Source organism: Coenobita brevimanus, chromosome 31 (genome assembly GCF_032717465.1).
Source record: "Coenobita brevimanus isolate Jiangsu-jjx chromosome 31, ASM3271746v2, whole genome shotgun sequence".
Classification (NCBI taxonomy): domain Eukaryota; kingdom Metazoa; phylum Arthropoda; class Malacostraca; order Decapoda; family Coenobitidae; genus Coenobita; species Coenobita brevimanus.
Window position 1 is genome coordinate 1,142,501 of NC_136984.1, and position 15,000 is coordinate 1,157,500.

The 15,000-nt window shown below is 42.9% G+C and overlaps 2 protein-coding genes across 2 annotated transcripts in view; one reads left to right on the forward strand and one right to left on the reverse strand.

Annotated features, from left to right (window-relative positions):
- Positions 1 to 3,303: 3,303 nt before the first annotated feature.
- Paip2 (polyA-binding protein interacting protein 2) lies at positions 3,304 to 10,482 on the reverse strand. Its single transcript, XM_080269004.1, has 5 exons — positions 10,433 to 10,482; positions 8,720 to 8,855; positions 7,995 to 8,131; positions 7,335 to 7,413; positions 3,304 to 3,909 (listed from the first exon to the last, which is right to left on the reverse strand). The coding sequence occupies exons 2-5, from the start codon at positions 8,849 to 8,851 to the stop codon at positions 3,793 to 3,795; spliced, it is 465 nt and encodes a 154-aa protein (XP_080125130.1). The 5' UTR covers positions 8,852 to 8,855; positions 10,433 to 10,482; the 3' UTR covers positions 3,304 to 3,792.
- Positions 10,483 to 12,044: 1,562 nt separating this feature from the next.
- The window catches only part of sp3 (phosphatidylinositide phosphatase spermathreecae), a 44,889-nt gene continuing 41,933 nt past the window's right edge, over positions 12,045 to 15,000 (forward strand). The window contains exon 1 of the mRNA XM_080269086.1: positions 12,045 to 12,141. Within this exon, the coding sequence (XP_080125212.1) occupies positions 12,045 to 12,141 (97 nt within the window). The remainder of the gene's footprint in view (positions 12,142 to 15,000) is intronic.

A 15,000-nucleotide genomic window follows, 5' to 3' on the forward strand; every position in this document is an offset into this window, starting at 1 on the left:
ATTATGGGGAAAGATGACCCCCCAAAAAATATATATTATGGGGAAAGATGACCCCCCCCAAAAAAAAATATTATGGGGAAAGATGACCCCCCAAAAAATATATTATGGGGAAGGATGACACCCCAAAAAAATATATTATGGGGAAGATATGGCCAAAAAAATCTATGTCATGGAGAAGTTCCCTAACACCTTTTCCTTAGTGATTTATTCCTGATGCTTCATTACTATATTTTTGTGTACTATTCGTGCAATCTATGTTGACATCAGAAAGATACGAGAAATGCAAAAGAGGATGTTAATGGGTTGTCTGGAGAAAAAATAGCTAAGAAAGAGGTGTTAGGGAAGCTTCCATAGCACCTTTTCCTAAGTGATTTATTTTGCTTATTACACCTTACTGTCCTCTTCTGTGTTACATAAATCCCTCCAATATCACCATATGCTGCATCAGTAACATACAGAGGGATATTAACCAGCCATATCCAAGAATAAATCACTAAGGAAGAGGTGTTAGGGAGCTTCCTTGCCAAGTGACAACAACAGGACTATAGCCTGCCTTCTCCTGTGACTATTTCCAGTATACATCATCACTACTGTCTATATGTATGACTAAATAGAACAGAGATCATATTTAAGGGAAGGCAAAGTCTGCTGGTGTGGGACAGGGGTATGAACTTCCTTCTCAGTTGCCAAGTAGATATTCTCATCAAGGAAGCTCCCTAACACCTTTTCCTAAGTGATTTATTTTGCTTATTACACCTTACTGTCCTCTTCTGTGTTACATAAATCCTTCCAATATCACCATACTCTGCATAAATAACATACAAAAGGATATTAACCAGCCATATCCAAAAATAAATCACTGAGGAAGAGGTGTTAGAGAGCTTCCTTAACTGACAAGAATGAGGAGGCTCCCTAACACCTTTTCCTAATCAGTTTATTTTGCATATTACATCCTGCCTTCCTCGGTGTTATTCAAATCCTTCCAATATCACCATACTCTGCATAAATAGTGTACAGAAGGATATAACCCATCCATATCCGAAAATAAATCACTAAGGAAGAGGTGTTAGGGAGCTTCCTTAACGGACAAGAATACGAGCTTTGAAACACGACCCCAGACTCGGCCAAAACACTGCATCTCCCCGATAAACGATTTTTCCGATGGTGGGATAGTTTCTGCCATGAGCATCCTTCACAGAACCATAACAGGGGAATGCATAGGGGGAACCAGCCTGGGACTCTCTATAATGCTTCAGTATTCTCTTTAAATATTCTCTTTCCCTTTTACGAGGTTCGGAAAATATCGTACTTTTGGCCTGTAAAGGAATAACTAGGACACCTGTTGTGGTAGTACAGTAATCCGCCTCAAAGTTGGCCCCTTCTACCTTGACACAGGCAGCCCAGCGTTCATTACACTGCCTCAAACATTTATCAAAGGTGGTTTTCCGTGTCTCCTGCTGCCGCTTCATCACATTCATCAGGATCTCTTCTCTTAGCTCAAATTGGGAACCCTTCAGTGGAGTTTTGAGCTCGGGGAATTGACAAAAGCGGCACGGAGCCACGTGTGGTGAGTAAGGCGCCTGCAGGATGTTGTGTTTGGCCAAAAATTCCTGAATCAGTTGAGAGGAATGGCCCGGGGCGTTGTCATGTTGCAGCTTCCAACTTGCCGCTTTCCAAAGGTCTAGTTTCTTGAGCCGAACTGCAGCACAAAGACGACGGAATAACGTCGAGGTGGTGATGTCTGACCTTCTGGTGCGTATTCGTGATGCACAACACCGTGGTAGTCGTGATGCACAACACTATGGTAGTCAAAACCAACCGTCAAAATGTGAGTGCATGCTGCCACTGGGACAACTGTGCTTTGGTGTCTGGGTCATACCTGTACACCCAAGTCTCATCTCCAGTGATAAGTCTTCATTAAGCGTGAATTGTGATTTGGACACTGCAGCACATCCTGAGCAACGTTCATCCGAGGGAAGAGATCCTGACGAATGTGATGAGGCAGCCGCAGGAGACACCAAAAACCAACTCTGATAAGTGTTTGAGGCAGTGTAAACAACGCTGGGCTGTGTCAAGGCAGAAGGGGCCCACTTTGAGGCGGATTACTGTACCACCACAACAGGTGTCCACGTTAGGTCTGGTTAGTACTTGGATGGGTGACCGCCTGGGAACACCAGATGCTGTTGGCATAACGTTCTCCCTACGTGTCAAGTGGGGTTGGTGGAGGATTAGTGCCCCTCCCTGTAAAACAATTAACTCTGAGCCCTTGGCCACCCCGTTTGGGATACATGGCGTCTGGCAATGAAAAACAGCCGAAGGTACGATATTATCCAAACAGACCTCGTATGCATCCATATTCTCTTTAAATATTCTCTCTCCCTTTTACAAATCAACATCAGATTCTTACGTGTAGGAATAAATATAGGAAAAAATATATATATGACCATTTTATAAGTACAGTAATAGCAAACTTTTACATTCTTTTTTGTAGACTTGGCATCACTGACACACTCAACATTGGAACCTCGTCTTCATGTATCTGAGAAAGCAAGACTATTATTATTATTATTATTATTATTATTTTATGACTATTATTATTATTATTATTATTATTTTTCCATGACTACAGTAAATGTTAAATTATCCATCGTACAATATCCAGCCCAATGCAATGTCCGGCGTTTTGCTTTATCCGGCGTAGGGATGGCTGAATTACAGTGGATAATTGAGAGTTTACTGTGTATGGCCTAAGTAACTGATATATAAACAGAGTGGATGTTAAAATGTGGATGCTAAAAGTTGAATGTTAAAAAAATGTAATGTTTAGTGTGGATTTTAAAATGTGGATGTCATGTATAGAGGTTAAAATGTGGTGGATATCATGTGTGGATTTTAAAATGTGGATGTTAAAAGTTGGATATCAAGAGTGGATGTTATGTGTGGATGTTAAAATGTGGATATCAAGAGTGGATGTTAGAATGTGGATATTAGAAGCTGGATATTAATTGTGGATATGAAGAGTGGATGTGAGAATGTGGATGTTAAAAGTTGGATATTGTGGATGTTAAAATGTGGATATCAAGAGTGGATGTGAGAATGTGGATGTTAAAAGTTGGATATTGTGGATGTTAAAATGTGGATATCAAGAGTGGATGTTACAATGTGGATGTTAAAATGTGGATATTAAATGAGGATGTCATGTTTAGAGGTTAAAATGTGGTGGATACTATGTGTGGATTTTAAAATGTGGATGTTAAGAGTTGGATATTGTGGATGTTAAAAGTTGGATATCAAGAGTGGATGTCATGTGGATATCAAGAGTGGATGTTCAGTGTGTCAGTAAGGCTTTCTCCTCATCATCTGGCACGCTTACATACCCTGCCCTGTACTCTCGCTATCTTCGGAGGCTTCTGTCGTCTTCCTTACTGATCTGCGTATTTTAACTTATGACTCGCCTTCTGCTATTTCAGAACATCCCTCGAGCTGCTAAATCAGTCAGGAAAATGTGTTACCACCTCCTTACACTGCTAAATCAGTCAGGGAAATGTGTTACCACCTCCTTACACTGCTAAATCAGTCAGGAAAATGTGTTACCACCTCCTTACACTGCTAAATCAGTCAGGAAAATGTGTTACCACCTCCTTACACTGCTAAATCAGTCAGGGAAATGTGTTACCACCTCTTTCTATGGCTAAATCAATCAGGAAAAAGTGTTACCAAGCCTCCGTGTGCGAGAGTATGGGCGTTAAAAGTGTATACATAGAGTGGGTGCGGTGAGGGCGGTGTTTAGCATCATGGGGAGGGGCGGTGGACGCGGGAGGCATCACCGACGATCATCAGGGTGGTCTGAGGCGTCGGGTTGGTGGTCTGTCGAGGCACGAACTCAGCCGCGTGTGGGTTGAGGGTGCTCTGCGGAGACAAAGATGGTGATGGTAAATGTAAGTGAAAGGAATGCACGATAAACTAGAAACTATCTCTATCTATCTATTGCCAGACGCCTCAATCCCGTTTGGGGTGGCCACAAACAAATCGCCTCCAAGTCGCCCTGTCCCCCGCCATTTCACTGCCCTGCTCCCAACTCACACCCCCCTCTTTCATATACCTCTCCACCCCATCCCTCCATCTCATCCTCGACCTCCCCCTCCCTCTTCCCTCCTCCACCTCACTCACATACACTCTCCTCGTCAGTCTCTCACTCTCCATCCTCTCCACATGGCCAAACCACCTCAGTGTGTTCCTCATAACGCTTCCTATCACATCCACATCCACACCACAACGCTCCTTCACTTCCTCATTCGTCAGTCTGTCTCTCCATGTAACTCCACATCCACTTCACTCACATACACTCTCCTCATCAGTCTCTCACTCTCCATCCTCTCCACATGGCCAAACCACCTCAGTGTGTTCCTCATAACGCTTCCTATCACATCCACATCCACACCACAACGCTCCTTTATATCCTCATTCGTCAGCCTGTCTCTCCATGTAACTCCACATCCACCTCACTCACATACACTCTCTCCGTCAGTCTCTCACTCTCCATCCTCTCCACATGGCCAAACCACCTCAGTGTGTTCCTCATAACGCTTCCTATCACATCCACATCCACACCACAACGCTCCTTCACTTCCTCATTCGTCAGTCTGTCTCTCCATGTAACTCCACATCCACCTCACTCACATACACTCTCTCCGTCAGTCTCTCACTCTCCATCCTCTCCACATGGCCAAACCACCTCAGTGTGTTCCTCATAACGCTTCCTATCACATCCACATCCACACCACAACGCTCCTTTATATCCTCATTCGTCAGCCTGTCTCTCCATGTAACTCCACATCCACCTCACTCACATACACTCTCTCCGTCAGTCTCTCACTCTCCATCCTCTCCACATGGCCAAACCACCTCAGTGTGTTCCTCATAACGCTTCCTATCACATCCACATCCACACCACAACGCTCCTTCACTTCCTCATTCGTCAGTCTGTCTCTCCATGTAACTCCACATCCACCTCACTCACATACACTCTCCTCATCAGTCTCTCACTCTCCATCCTCTCCACATGGCCAAACCACCTCAGTGTGTTCCTCATAACGCTTCCTATCACATCCACATCCACACCACAACGCTCCTTTATATCCTCATTCGTCAGCCTGTCTCTCCATGTAACTCCACATCCACCTCACTCACATACACTCTCTCCGTCAGTCTCTCACTCTCCATCCTCTCCACATGGCCAAACCACCTCAGTGTGTTCCTCATAACGCTTCCTATCACATCCACATCCACACCACAACGCTCCTTCACTTCCTCATTCGTCAGTCTGTCTCTCCATGTAACTCCACATCCACCTCACTCACATACACTCTCTCCGTCAGTCTCTCACTCTCCATCCTCTCCACATGGCCAAACCACCTCAGTGTGTTCCTCATAACGCTTCCTATCACATCCACATCCACACCACAACGCTCCTTTATATCCTCATTCGTCAGCCTGTCTCTCCATGTAACTCCACATCCACCTCACTCACATACACTCTCTCCGTCAGTCTCTCACTCTCCATCCTCTCCACATGGCCAAACCACCTCAGTGTGTTCCTCATAACGCTTCCTATCACATCCACATCCACACCACAACGCTCCTTCACTTCCTCATTCGTCAGTCTGTCTCTCCATGTAACTCCACATCCACCTCACTCACATACACTCTCTCCGTCAGTCTCTCACTCTCCATCCTCTCCACATGGCCAAACCACCTCAGTGTGTTCCTCATAACGCTTCCTATCACATCCACATCCACACCACAACGCTCCTTTATATCCTCATTCGTCAGCCTGTCTCTCCATGTAACTCCACATCCACCTCACTCACATACACTCTCTCCGTCAGTCTCTCACTCTCCATCCTCTCCACATGGCCAAACCACCTCAGTGTGTTCCTCATAACGCTTCCTATCACATCCACATCCACACCACAACGCTCCTTTATATCCTCATTCGTCAGCCTGTCTCTCCATGTAACTCCACATCCACCTCACTCACATACACTCTCTCCGTCAGTCTCTCACTCTCCATCCTCTCCACATGGCCAAACCACCTCAGTGTGTCCCTCATAACGCTTCCTATCACATCCACATCCACACCACAACGCTCCTTCACTTCCTCATTCGTCAGCCTGTCTCTCCATGTAACTCCACATCCACCTCACTCACATACACTCTCTCCGTCAGTCTCTCACTCTCCATCCTCTCCACATGGCCAAACCACCTCAGTGTGTTCCTCATAACGCTTCCTATCACATCCACATCCACACCACAACGCTCCTTCACTTCCTCATTTGTCAGTCTGTCTCTCCATGTAACTCCACATCCACCTCACTCACATACACTCTCCTCGTCAGTCTCTCACTCTCCATCCTCTCCACATGGCCAAACCACCTCAGTGTGTTCCTCATAACGCTTCCTATCACATCCACATCCACACCACAACGCTCCTTTATATCCTCATTCGTCAGCCTGTCTCTCCATGTGACTAGAAACGTACGAAGCATAAAAACAGCTGGATAGATACATACATAATTAAATAGATAAATACTGTAAATAATGATAGCATAAAAATAGATACATATTCATACATTTCTAAACAGATAGATAGACAGATACATAGAGATATACAGAGAGATGGACAAATATCACCATCATCATAAATAAATGATAATAATAATAATAATCTATCCATGATAATAATCCATCCATCCATCATCTAATCCTGTGCTGCCTCATGAGAAGTGTAGGAGCCCAGGGCTAGGCAGGTTGGTCCTGACATTTAAGATGAGAGTGACCAGCCTCACTCATCCCTGAGTGGCATTACATGAGCAATAAACCCCAACCACCCCTTGGATATAAACCTTCACCGGCTCAATCCGATTGGAGCGCCGTAATTACCCACTAAACCACCAGGCGCCATAATTTGGTTATATGGTTACCACCCAGCGTAGTAAATGGTTTCCTGGTGTACAGGAAACCATTTGGCTTGTCACTCAGTGTAGAGTCACCCACAGGCAGAAGGAAGAGGAAAGACCAGACAGACAGACAGGCAGATAGATAGATGGATAGATAAATAGACAGACATAAATAGATAGATGGATAAACAGAGACAGACAGACAGACAGATAGATAGATAGATAGATAGACTCTTTTACCTTGGCCACCACCTCCTCTGCCTTCATCACCATCTTGGCCATGCTGTTCATAGATAGATGGATAGATAGATATATAGATAGATGGGTAGACAGACAGACAGACAGATAGATAGATAGATAGATAGACTCTTTTACCTTGGCCACCACCTCCTCGGCCTTCATCACCATCTTGGCCATGCTGTTCGTCAAGTTTTCAGTGTTCTTACTCCTCATCCTGGAAAATAAAATTGTATCTGTTAATTTGCATGTATATGATGGGTGGAGGTATAGAATGTGGATTATTATTATTATTATTATTATTATTATCACCATCACCCTCCTCCTCATCCTCAACATCATCATCATCATTATTATTATTATTATTATTATTATTATTATTATCATCATCACCCTCCTCCTCATCCTCAACATCATCATCATTATTATTATTATTATTATTATCATCATCATCATCATCACCCTCCTCCTCATCCTCAACATCATCAACATCATCATCATCATCATCATTATTATTATTATTATTATTATTATTATTATTATTATCATCATCATCATCATCATCATCACCTTCCTCCTCCTCCTCCTCATCATCATCACCATCACCCTCCTCCTCCTCCTCCTCATCATCATCATCATCATCATCATCATCATCATCATCATCATCATCATCATCAATACCCAAGTTAAAAATGAATGTGGCCCAAACTGTGACAAAACTCAGACCCAAATGAAAAAAAATATATATATAAACTACTGGGCCAATTTGAAGTGAAAGGAGTATAGCAGGAGACTCACTTATCCTGGTAGTACTGGTGGTAGTAAACTGTGTCTCTCTCTTCTTCCTCCTTCAACATACACTGAAGGAATTCCTCTTCGTCGTCCCTCAGTTCGTGTGCGCACTCCATCATGGCCTGCGACATCTCACACAACACCTAAAAAAATAATAATAATAATGATAATAGTAGTAATGATAATAATGATAATGATAATAATAATAATCTATCTATCTGTTGCTAGATGCCTCAATCTCGTTCAGGGTGGCCACAAACAAATCGCCTCCACGTTCGCCCTGTCCCCCGCCATTTCACTGCCCTGCTCCCAACTCACACCCCCCTCTCTCATATACCTCTCCACCCCATCCCTCCATCTCATCCTCGGCCTCCCCCTCCCTCTCCCCCCCTCCACCTCACTCACATACACTTACCTAGTCTCCCCAACTCACACCCCCCTCTCTCATATACCTTTCTACTCCATCCCTCCATTTCATCCTTGTTCTACCCCTCCCTCTTCCCCCCTCCACACTTACCTAGTCTCTCACTCTTCATCCCCCCAGCTCACCCCCCCTCTCTACTCCATTCCACCATCTCATCCTCGGTCTCCCCCTCCCTCTCCCCAAAAAATGAACTAAAAAATCATTATACCTTGTGATCAAATGCCCCCAGCTCACCCGTCTCTCTCTACTCCATCCCTCCATCTCATCGTCAGTCTCCCTCTCCCCCGAAAATCAAAAATCGTTGTACCTTGTGATCAAACGCCTCCAGGTCCTCCTCGGCCATCCACATAAACTCCGAAAAGTCCGGCTCGGGTGCGTTGGTCGAGGACATTGTGGATCCCGTCTGGCTCCCTCCTGTGTCCTCGCGTGGCAGGTGCATTAGGCTGCTGGCGGCGGAGAGACGAGGGTGAGATGGCGGAGAGAGAGCGAGAGAGAGAGAGAGAGAGAAGAGTGAGATAGTAAAACATACATACAGCTCTATCTATCTATTGCCAGACGCCTCAATCCCGTTCGGGGTGGCCACAAACAAATCGCCTCCACGTCGCTCTGTCCCCCGCCATTTCACTGCCCCGCTCCCAACTCACACCCCCTCTCTCTCATACATACATACATACATCCTCTAATCCTGTGCTGCCCCATGAGGAGCGTAGGAGAAGATGGAGTGAAAAGGCAGTGAGATGAGGTTAGGAAAGAGTGAACTGGTAGTGAGATGACAGAGTGAAATGGGAGTGAGGTGACAGAGTGAAATGGGAGTGAGGTGACAGAGTGAGAAGGAAAAGAGTGAAATGGGAGTGAGATGACAGAGTGAATAGGAAAAGAGTGAACTGGGAGTGAGATGAGGTTGGGAAAAGAGTGAATTGGGAGTGAGACAAGAGAGTGAGTAAGAAAAGAGTGAACTGGGAGTGAGATGCTGTTGGGAAAAGAGTGAAATGGGAATGAGATGAGAGAGTGAGTAGAAAAAGAGTGAAACAGGAGTGAGATGACAGAGTGAAATGGGAGTGAGGTGAGAGTGAGAAAAGAATGAAATAGGAAGGAAAATAATATGGAGAGAGAGAGAGAGAGAGAGAGAGAGAGAGCACTGAGAAGGGTAAGAGAGAAGTAGAGAAAGTGTGAAAAGGGAGGGAAACAGTAGGAAGGGAGATAAAAGAATGACGGTGGAGAAGGATGAGAGTGACATGAAGATGAGTGGAGGATGAGTGAAGAGAGAGAGAGTGAATGAGGGAAGAGAAAAATGAGTGAGAATAGAGAGAGAGTGTTATTCCTATCATTATTAATTTTCTTTATGTCTATTTCATCTTTTTATTATCTTTATATCTTGCCAAACAATGTCATTCACCTAGGAAGGAAATAAAGATGAATTTATTAAGTAAACATAATGGCTTCTGAGGAAATATCAAATAATATACCTTTCTATTTTTTTATTATCACAGGAAACTGGAAATTAATATTCTTTTTCATATCTGCACAGGGAAAACTTTTTAAAAATCTTGACCTAATTACAATGAACAAAAAATCTAGGCAAATAAAGTTCAAGATATTTACTGAAACAAAAAAATAATACAGATTTGAATTTTTTCCTTAACCCTTCAGGCTTGAGTCTAAGAATCATTTATCTTACGAACAATTTTCTTCCTTAGTACCGAAAGACCTCATACTGAAAGGGTTAATGAAGGCTTTATCAATTCCCTCAGTCTCCAAAAATCCCTCCATAGCTAAATCAAAATCCCTGGGTGATCATATGAATGAAGATTTTAAAATAAGTCGTCGCAGTCAAGGGGTTAAGATAATTTTCCCAAACGACCTTCCAGCTGTCGAAGTGAGAGGTCCATCGACGCCTTCCCCAAAAAATCCATATTAAACGACATATATACGTTTTACCGCCATATATCACTATTATTTCGCGTCACATGATTATTTTCCGCCTATATTATGGGTCGATGTGATGGTGGGAAGGACTTACGGTGCAAATTCAAGGTATTGCGGGGAAACCTGCAGAAATGGCGTGTTGTCTTCGCCTTACTCGAGTTGATTTTGGTGAGTCCGCATCGCCACCTGTCAGCGATTTATTCCGCTTTCTGACACCATGATCATATTTATGTGTTACTTATTGCAAGTTTTGTCAATATTAAAATGTTTAAATATCATACAAGCGGATATTGAAAGGTATTACGTAAAATTAAGCATCTACGTAATCTCCTATGGTAGCAACAAAGCCATAATCTTTAAGCATATTACTGATTAAATTTATATCAATATTTAAAATTAATAAAAACGACGATTTAATACGCAAAATAAGTCTTTTTGGTGCGAAATCTCCTGTGCTAATGAGAATACTGTCATTGGTACGCGTGATTTCTCTGCATGCTATTTAAATCTCTCCCCCTACGTATAAAAAATAACAAAAATAAAACTCGGGTGATTTCTCTACAAATTACACTTTATTCTTCATGTTTGTGTTACTGATGCACACTAATACTGATGTTAAAACAGCAGCGAAAAACTGAAGGACCTCGACCTACCTCCTCCCCTTGTCACAGTCAGCCTCTCACTGATTTTTTTAATTAAAATTTGAATATAATTTTTGCGTGCACCCTACAGTATATTTTTATCAACCCCTACAAGCCCATAGCATTTTATATAAATTATTTTTGCTGTCCAGCCAATTTATTTAGCTTTGGAAGATTCTCAATGTAGTGTAGGTGTTAATGAAAGCTTTTGCAAGAAATCTGAGAGAGAGAGAGAGAGAGAGAGAGAGAGAGAGAAGTGGCCAAGTGATCCCTTGAAGTGGCCACTCCTGAAATATGCCCAAACTGACCCCACCTTCTCTCTCTCTCTCTCTCTCTCTCTCTCTCTCTCTCTCTCTCTCTCTCTCTCTCAAAGGGTGTGGTCTCCCCCTCTTTTTTGTTTCTTCATATCTACAGCCCTCCTCCCCCCAAAATTGTCTGTGGCTCACCATTCTTCCTTTGGGGGATAGGGATGGAGTTGAGAGACATTTGCACAACCGGGCAGTGGAGCAGCTCGGCTATATCTTTGTCACCACATGAAGGCTTCCCTCTCCATCACTGGCAGGGGAATTGAAGACATTTTTAGGATGGCATGCATATTATATTATACATGCGTGGATAGGCCTACTGGCAGCCATTGTAATTTCTCTATATTGACATGGGGTGTGGTAGCATTTAATCTTATCACTGACCCATGCTTGAAAAGAGAAACTAGGAGATATAACAGTAATAATCAGAAGAAATCCCATGAATAGGAAAAGTTATTGAACTCATTCTTCATGAAGTAAAACCAATAGAGAATACAAACATGGAAATAGCGCAACTTCTAGACTTAAGATAGCAGTAGTATTTCAAAGGTATGTTTTTTGCATTATGTAATGAGTAAGTAAGTGTCTGTAAATATACTTAAAATCCTAAAAAGGAATTATATATGGAGACTTCTGCAGTTTGTCTCCATACTTGTACCCCGACTGTGGGGGAGTGGACTCGGCTGGGAGTGACATGTCAGCCCACAATCGATGTGTCGAATTACATTAATGCTTCGGTGGTGGCGTGTTCCGCGGCGATATGGAGCTCTTACAAACTGATAAATACTATATACTTAATCGGGGCGAGGATTCATTGTGGTGGGACAGGAAAACTGGTGAATTTGAGGCGAAAACATGTAAGTATGTGCTTTTGTTTACATGTCATTGTTCTGAAGTGGGGCTGGGCTGGTGTGTGTGGATCAGCTGATGGAAGGGCCGGAGGAGTTTTAATGGCGGAAATAAAGGTTAATAATGGCCCTGGGGGGATAGGTGGCCCCAAAAATGGAGCTTGTGGAAATATGGCGTAGGTCCTTGGTTGGGTGTGACTCAGTGTTGGTGAGGACGGCTTTTCTTGAGTAAAAAAATACGCATTGCAGTAACGCTTTCGAATTCCTTTCTTATATTTATTGGTGTTTTAGATCAGTATCATGGTTTTGGGCAGAATTTATAGTCCCAAAATTTAAATATCAGTGGGTATCATATTTTTTCGTTAATTTATGATCCTTAAATGTCAATAACCATGTTTTTGATAATTTGTGATCCTTAAATATCAAAAACCTTAGTGGGTACCATTTTTTTTTTTTTGACAATTTATGATCTCAAAATATCTATCTATTGCCAAACGCCTTAATTCCATAAGGGGTGGCCACAAACAAATTGCCTCCATGTCGCCCTGTCCCCCGCCATTTCACTGCCCTGCTCCCAGCTCACACCCCCCTCCTCTCTCATATACCTCTCCACTCCATCCCTCCATCTTATCCTAAATTATCTATCTATCTATCTATCTATCAAGGCAAAGATGTGGTAAGTGTTGTGGTAATTATTTGAAGTAGAATGAGGGAGGGGGAGGCCAAGGATGAGATGGAGGGATGGAGTGGAGAGGTATATGAGAGAGGGGTGTGTGAGCTGGGAGCAAGGCAGTAAAATGGTGGGGGACAGGGTGACATGGAGGTGATTTGTTTGTGGCCACCCCTTATGGGATTAAGACATCTGACAATAGACAGATAGATAAAACAGTTATGATAAAAAGAAAAAAACTGAGTGCTGGTGTAGTAAGAATAGTTTTAGTGTGAATATCCATCTATCTATCTATTGCCAGACGCCATAATCGGGTAAGGGGTGGCCGTTTGTCTTTGAGTTATTGATTTTACGGGGAGGGGCACTAACCCTCCACCAGCCCACTTGCTGACACGTAGGGAGCACGTATGGTTTGGTTATATGGTTACCACCCAGCGTTGTAAATGGTTTGTTGGCTTACAGGAAACCATTTGGCTTGTCACTTAATGTAAAGCCACCTGTAAAGGAAAGAAGAGTAATAAGAAGTGACAGGAAAGATGGGAGAAATAGGAAGAGAGGAGGACAGGCACAGAAAAAGAATGTCTGTCCTCCTCTCTTCCTATTTCTCCCATCTTTCCTGTCACTTCTTATTGCTTTTCTTTCCTTTACAGGTGGCTTTACATTGAGTGACAAGCCAAATCGTTTCCTGTAAGCCAAGAAACCATTTACAACGCTGGGTGGTAACCATATAACCAAACCATACGTGCTCCCTACGTGTCAACAAGTGGGTTGGTGGAGGGTTAGTGCCCCTCCCTGTTTAACAATAACTCAAAGTCAAATGGCCACCCCTTACAGGATTATGGCGTCTGGCAATAGATAGATAGATAGATAGAGAGTGTAGCTTGTTTCGCTCAGCCCAGTGGCAGAATAAGACAGTATTAAGGCTCTGCTGTACGTTCTTTCCATAGCACTTCTTCGTGACCAGCACCATATTCCAGTATTAATCTTTTGTTACCTCTCAGCATTCAAGATGGAGTTTTAGGTGAAGTTAAAGTGAAAGATGGCAGTTTTAGGTGTAGTTAGAGTGACAGATGGCAGTTTTAGGTGAAGTGAAAGATGGCAGTTTTAGGTGAAGTGAAAGATGGCAGTTTTAGGTGAAGGTAAAGTGAAAGATGGCAGTTTTAGGTGAAGTTAAGGTGAAAGATGGCAGTTTTAGGTGAAGTTAAAGTGAAAAAATTATAGAGGTATATAAAGAGATTGTATAGTACCACGTTGTGTAATTCATATCGTATCATTTATAAAGGCTTCAGTATGCTTGCGTGTGTCGGCCTTGGTCATCTAATGGCGGCGCTCCATGCTGCTCGATCTCTGGCAGCCTCCCTCTTCAGTCCCTTATCCCTGAGGCCACACTCGATGGTCTTGTACCAGGTCCCTTTTGGTCTGTCCCTCGCAACCCTACTCCTAATATTTATGCTTCTCACTTTCTGTGCCCAATTATCATCCCCCATCCTCTCCACATGCCCTAACCATCTCAGTCTACCCCTCCTCATCACACTTCTCACCTTCCGTATACACTAGATACAAAAATAAACTGCTTTGAATGAGGTGCAAGGAAGTCTGTTAATCAGACAATAATACTTTCCTAGAATTGTTATTGATTTTTTTTTTATGCAAGGAAGAAGGAACCTAAGGCCAGTAGCCCATAAGATCATTCCCTCATAGAAAAAACAAAATATAACAGAGAGCCAAATTCAAGATCTGTTCATTTAAACGCTTCAATGTGTATGCATCTGCCTTGGTCACCGAATGGCGCCTCTCCACGCTGCTTGATCTCTAGCAGCCTCCGTATTCAATCAGGCAAAACAAACAATCCTTCTTTTAATGCCATTATCTTTTATGCATAGAGGCAGTGTTATTTGAATATTTACCATGAAATTAAAGTAGACATTATTGCACGTATGCAGCAGGTCAACTCTGGAACTGTCTCTGTCTGTTTGTATGTCCTTGCAGAGTTCTAAGGCAGTGTGTCCAGGCATCTCAAAATGAATGGATCTTGAATTTGGCTCTCTCAGTTTTTGGATTACGGTGTCTGGCAATAGATAGAGAGATAGATAGAATTTTTTTTCTTGGAGGGAATAGTTTGCAGTTCCTTCCTTGCATTAAAAAAAATAAATAGATAAATAACATCCTTCACATAACACAGTTTCACCAAATATATC

Coding starts and splice junctions, on each gene's coding strand:
- Paip2 (XM_080269004.1), bottom strand. CDS start 8,851: ATGCACCTGCCACGCGAGGACACAGGAGGGAGCCAGACGGGATCCACA. Junction 8,132..8,719: donor TGGAGGCGTTTGATCACAAG/GTACAACGATTT, acceptor TTATTTTTTTAG/GTGTTGTGTGAGATGTCGCA. Junction 7,414..7,994: donor CACCAGTACTACCAGGATAA/GTGAGTCTCCTG, acceptor TTTATTTTCCAG/GATGAGGAGTAAGAACACTG.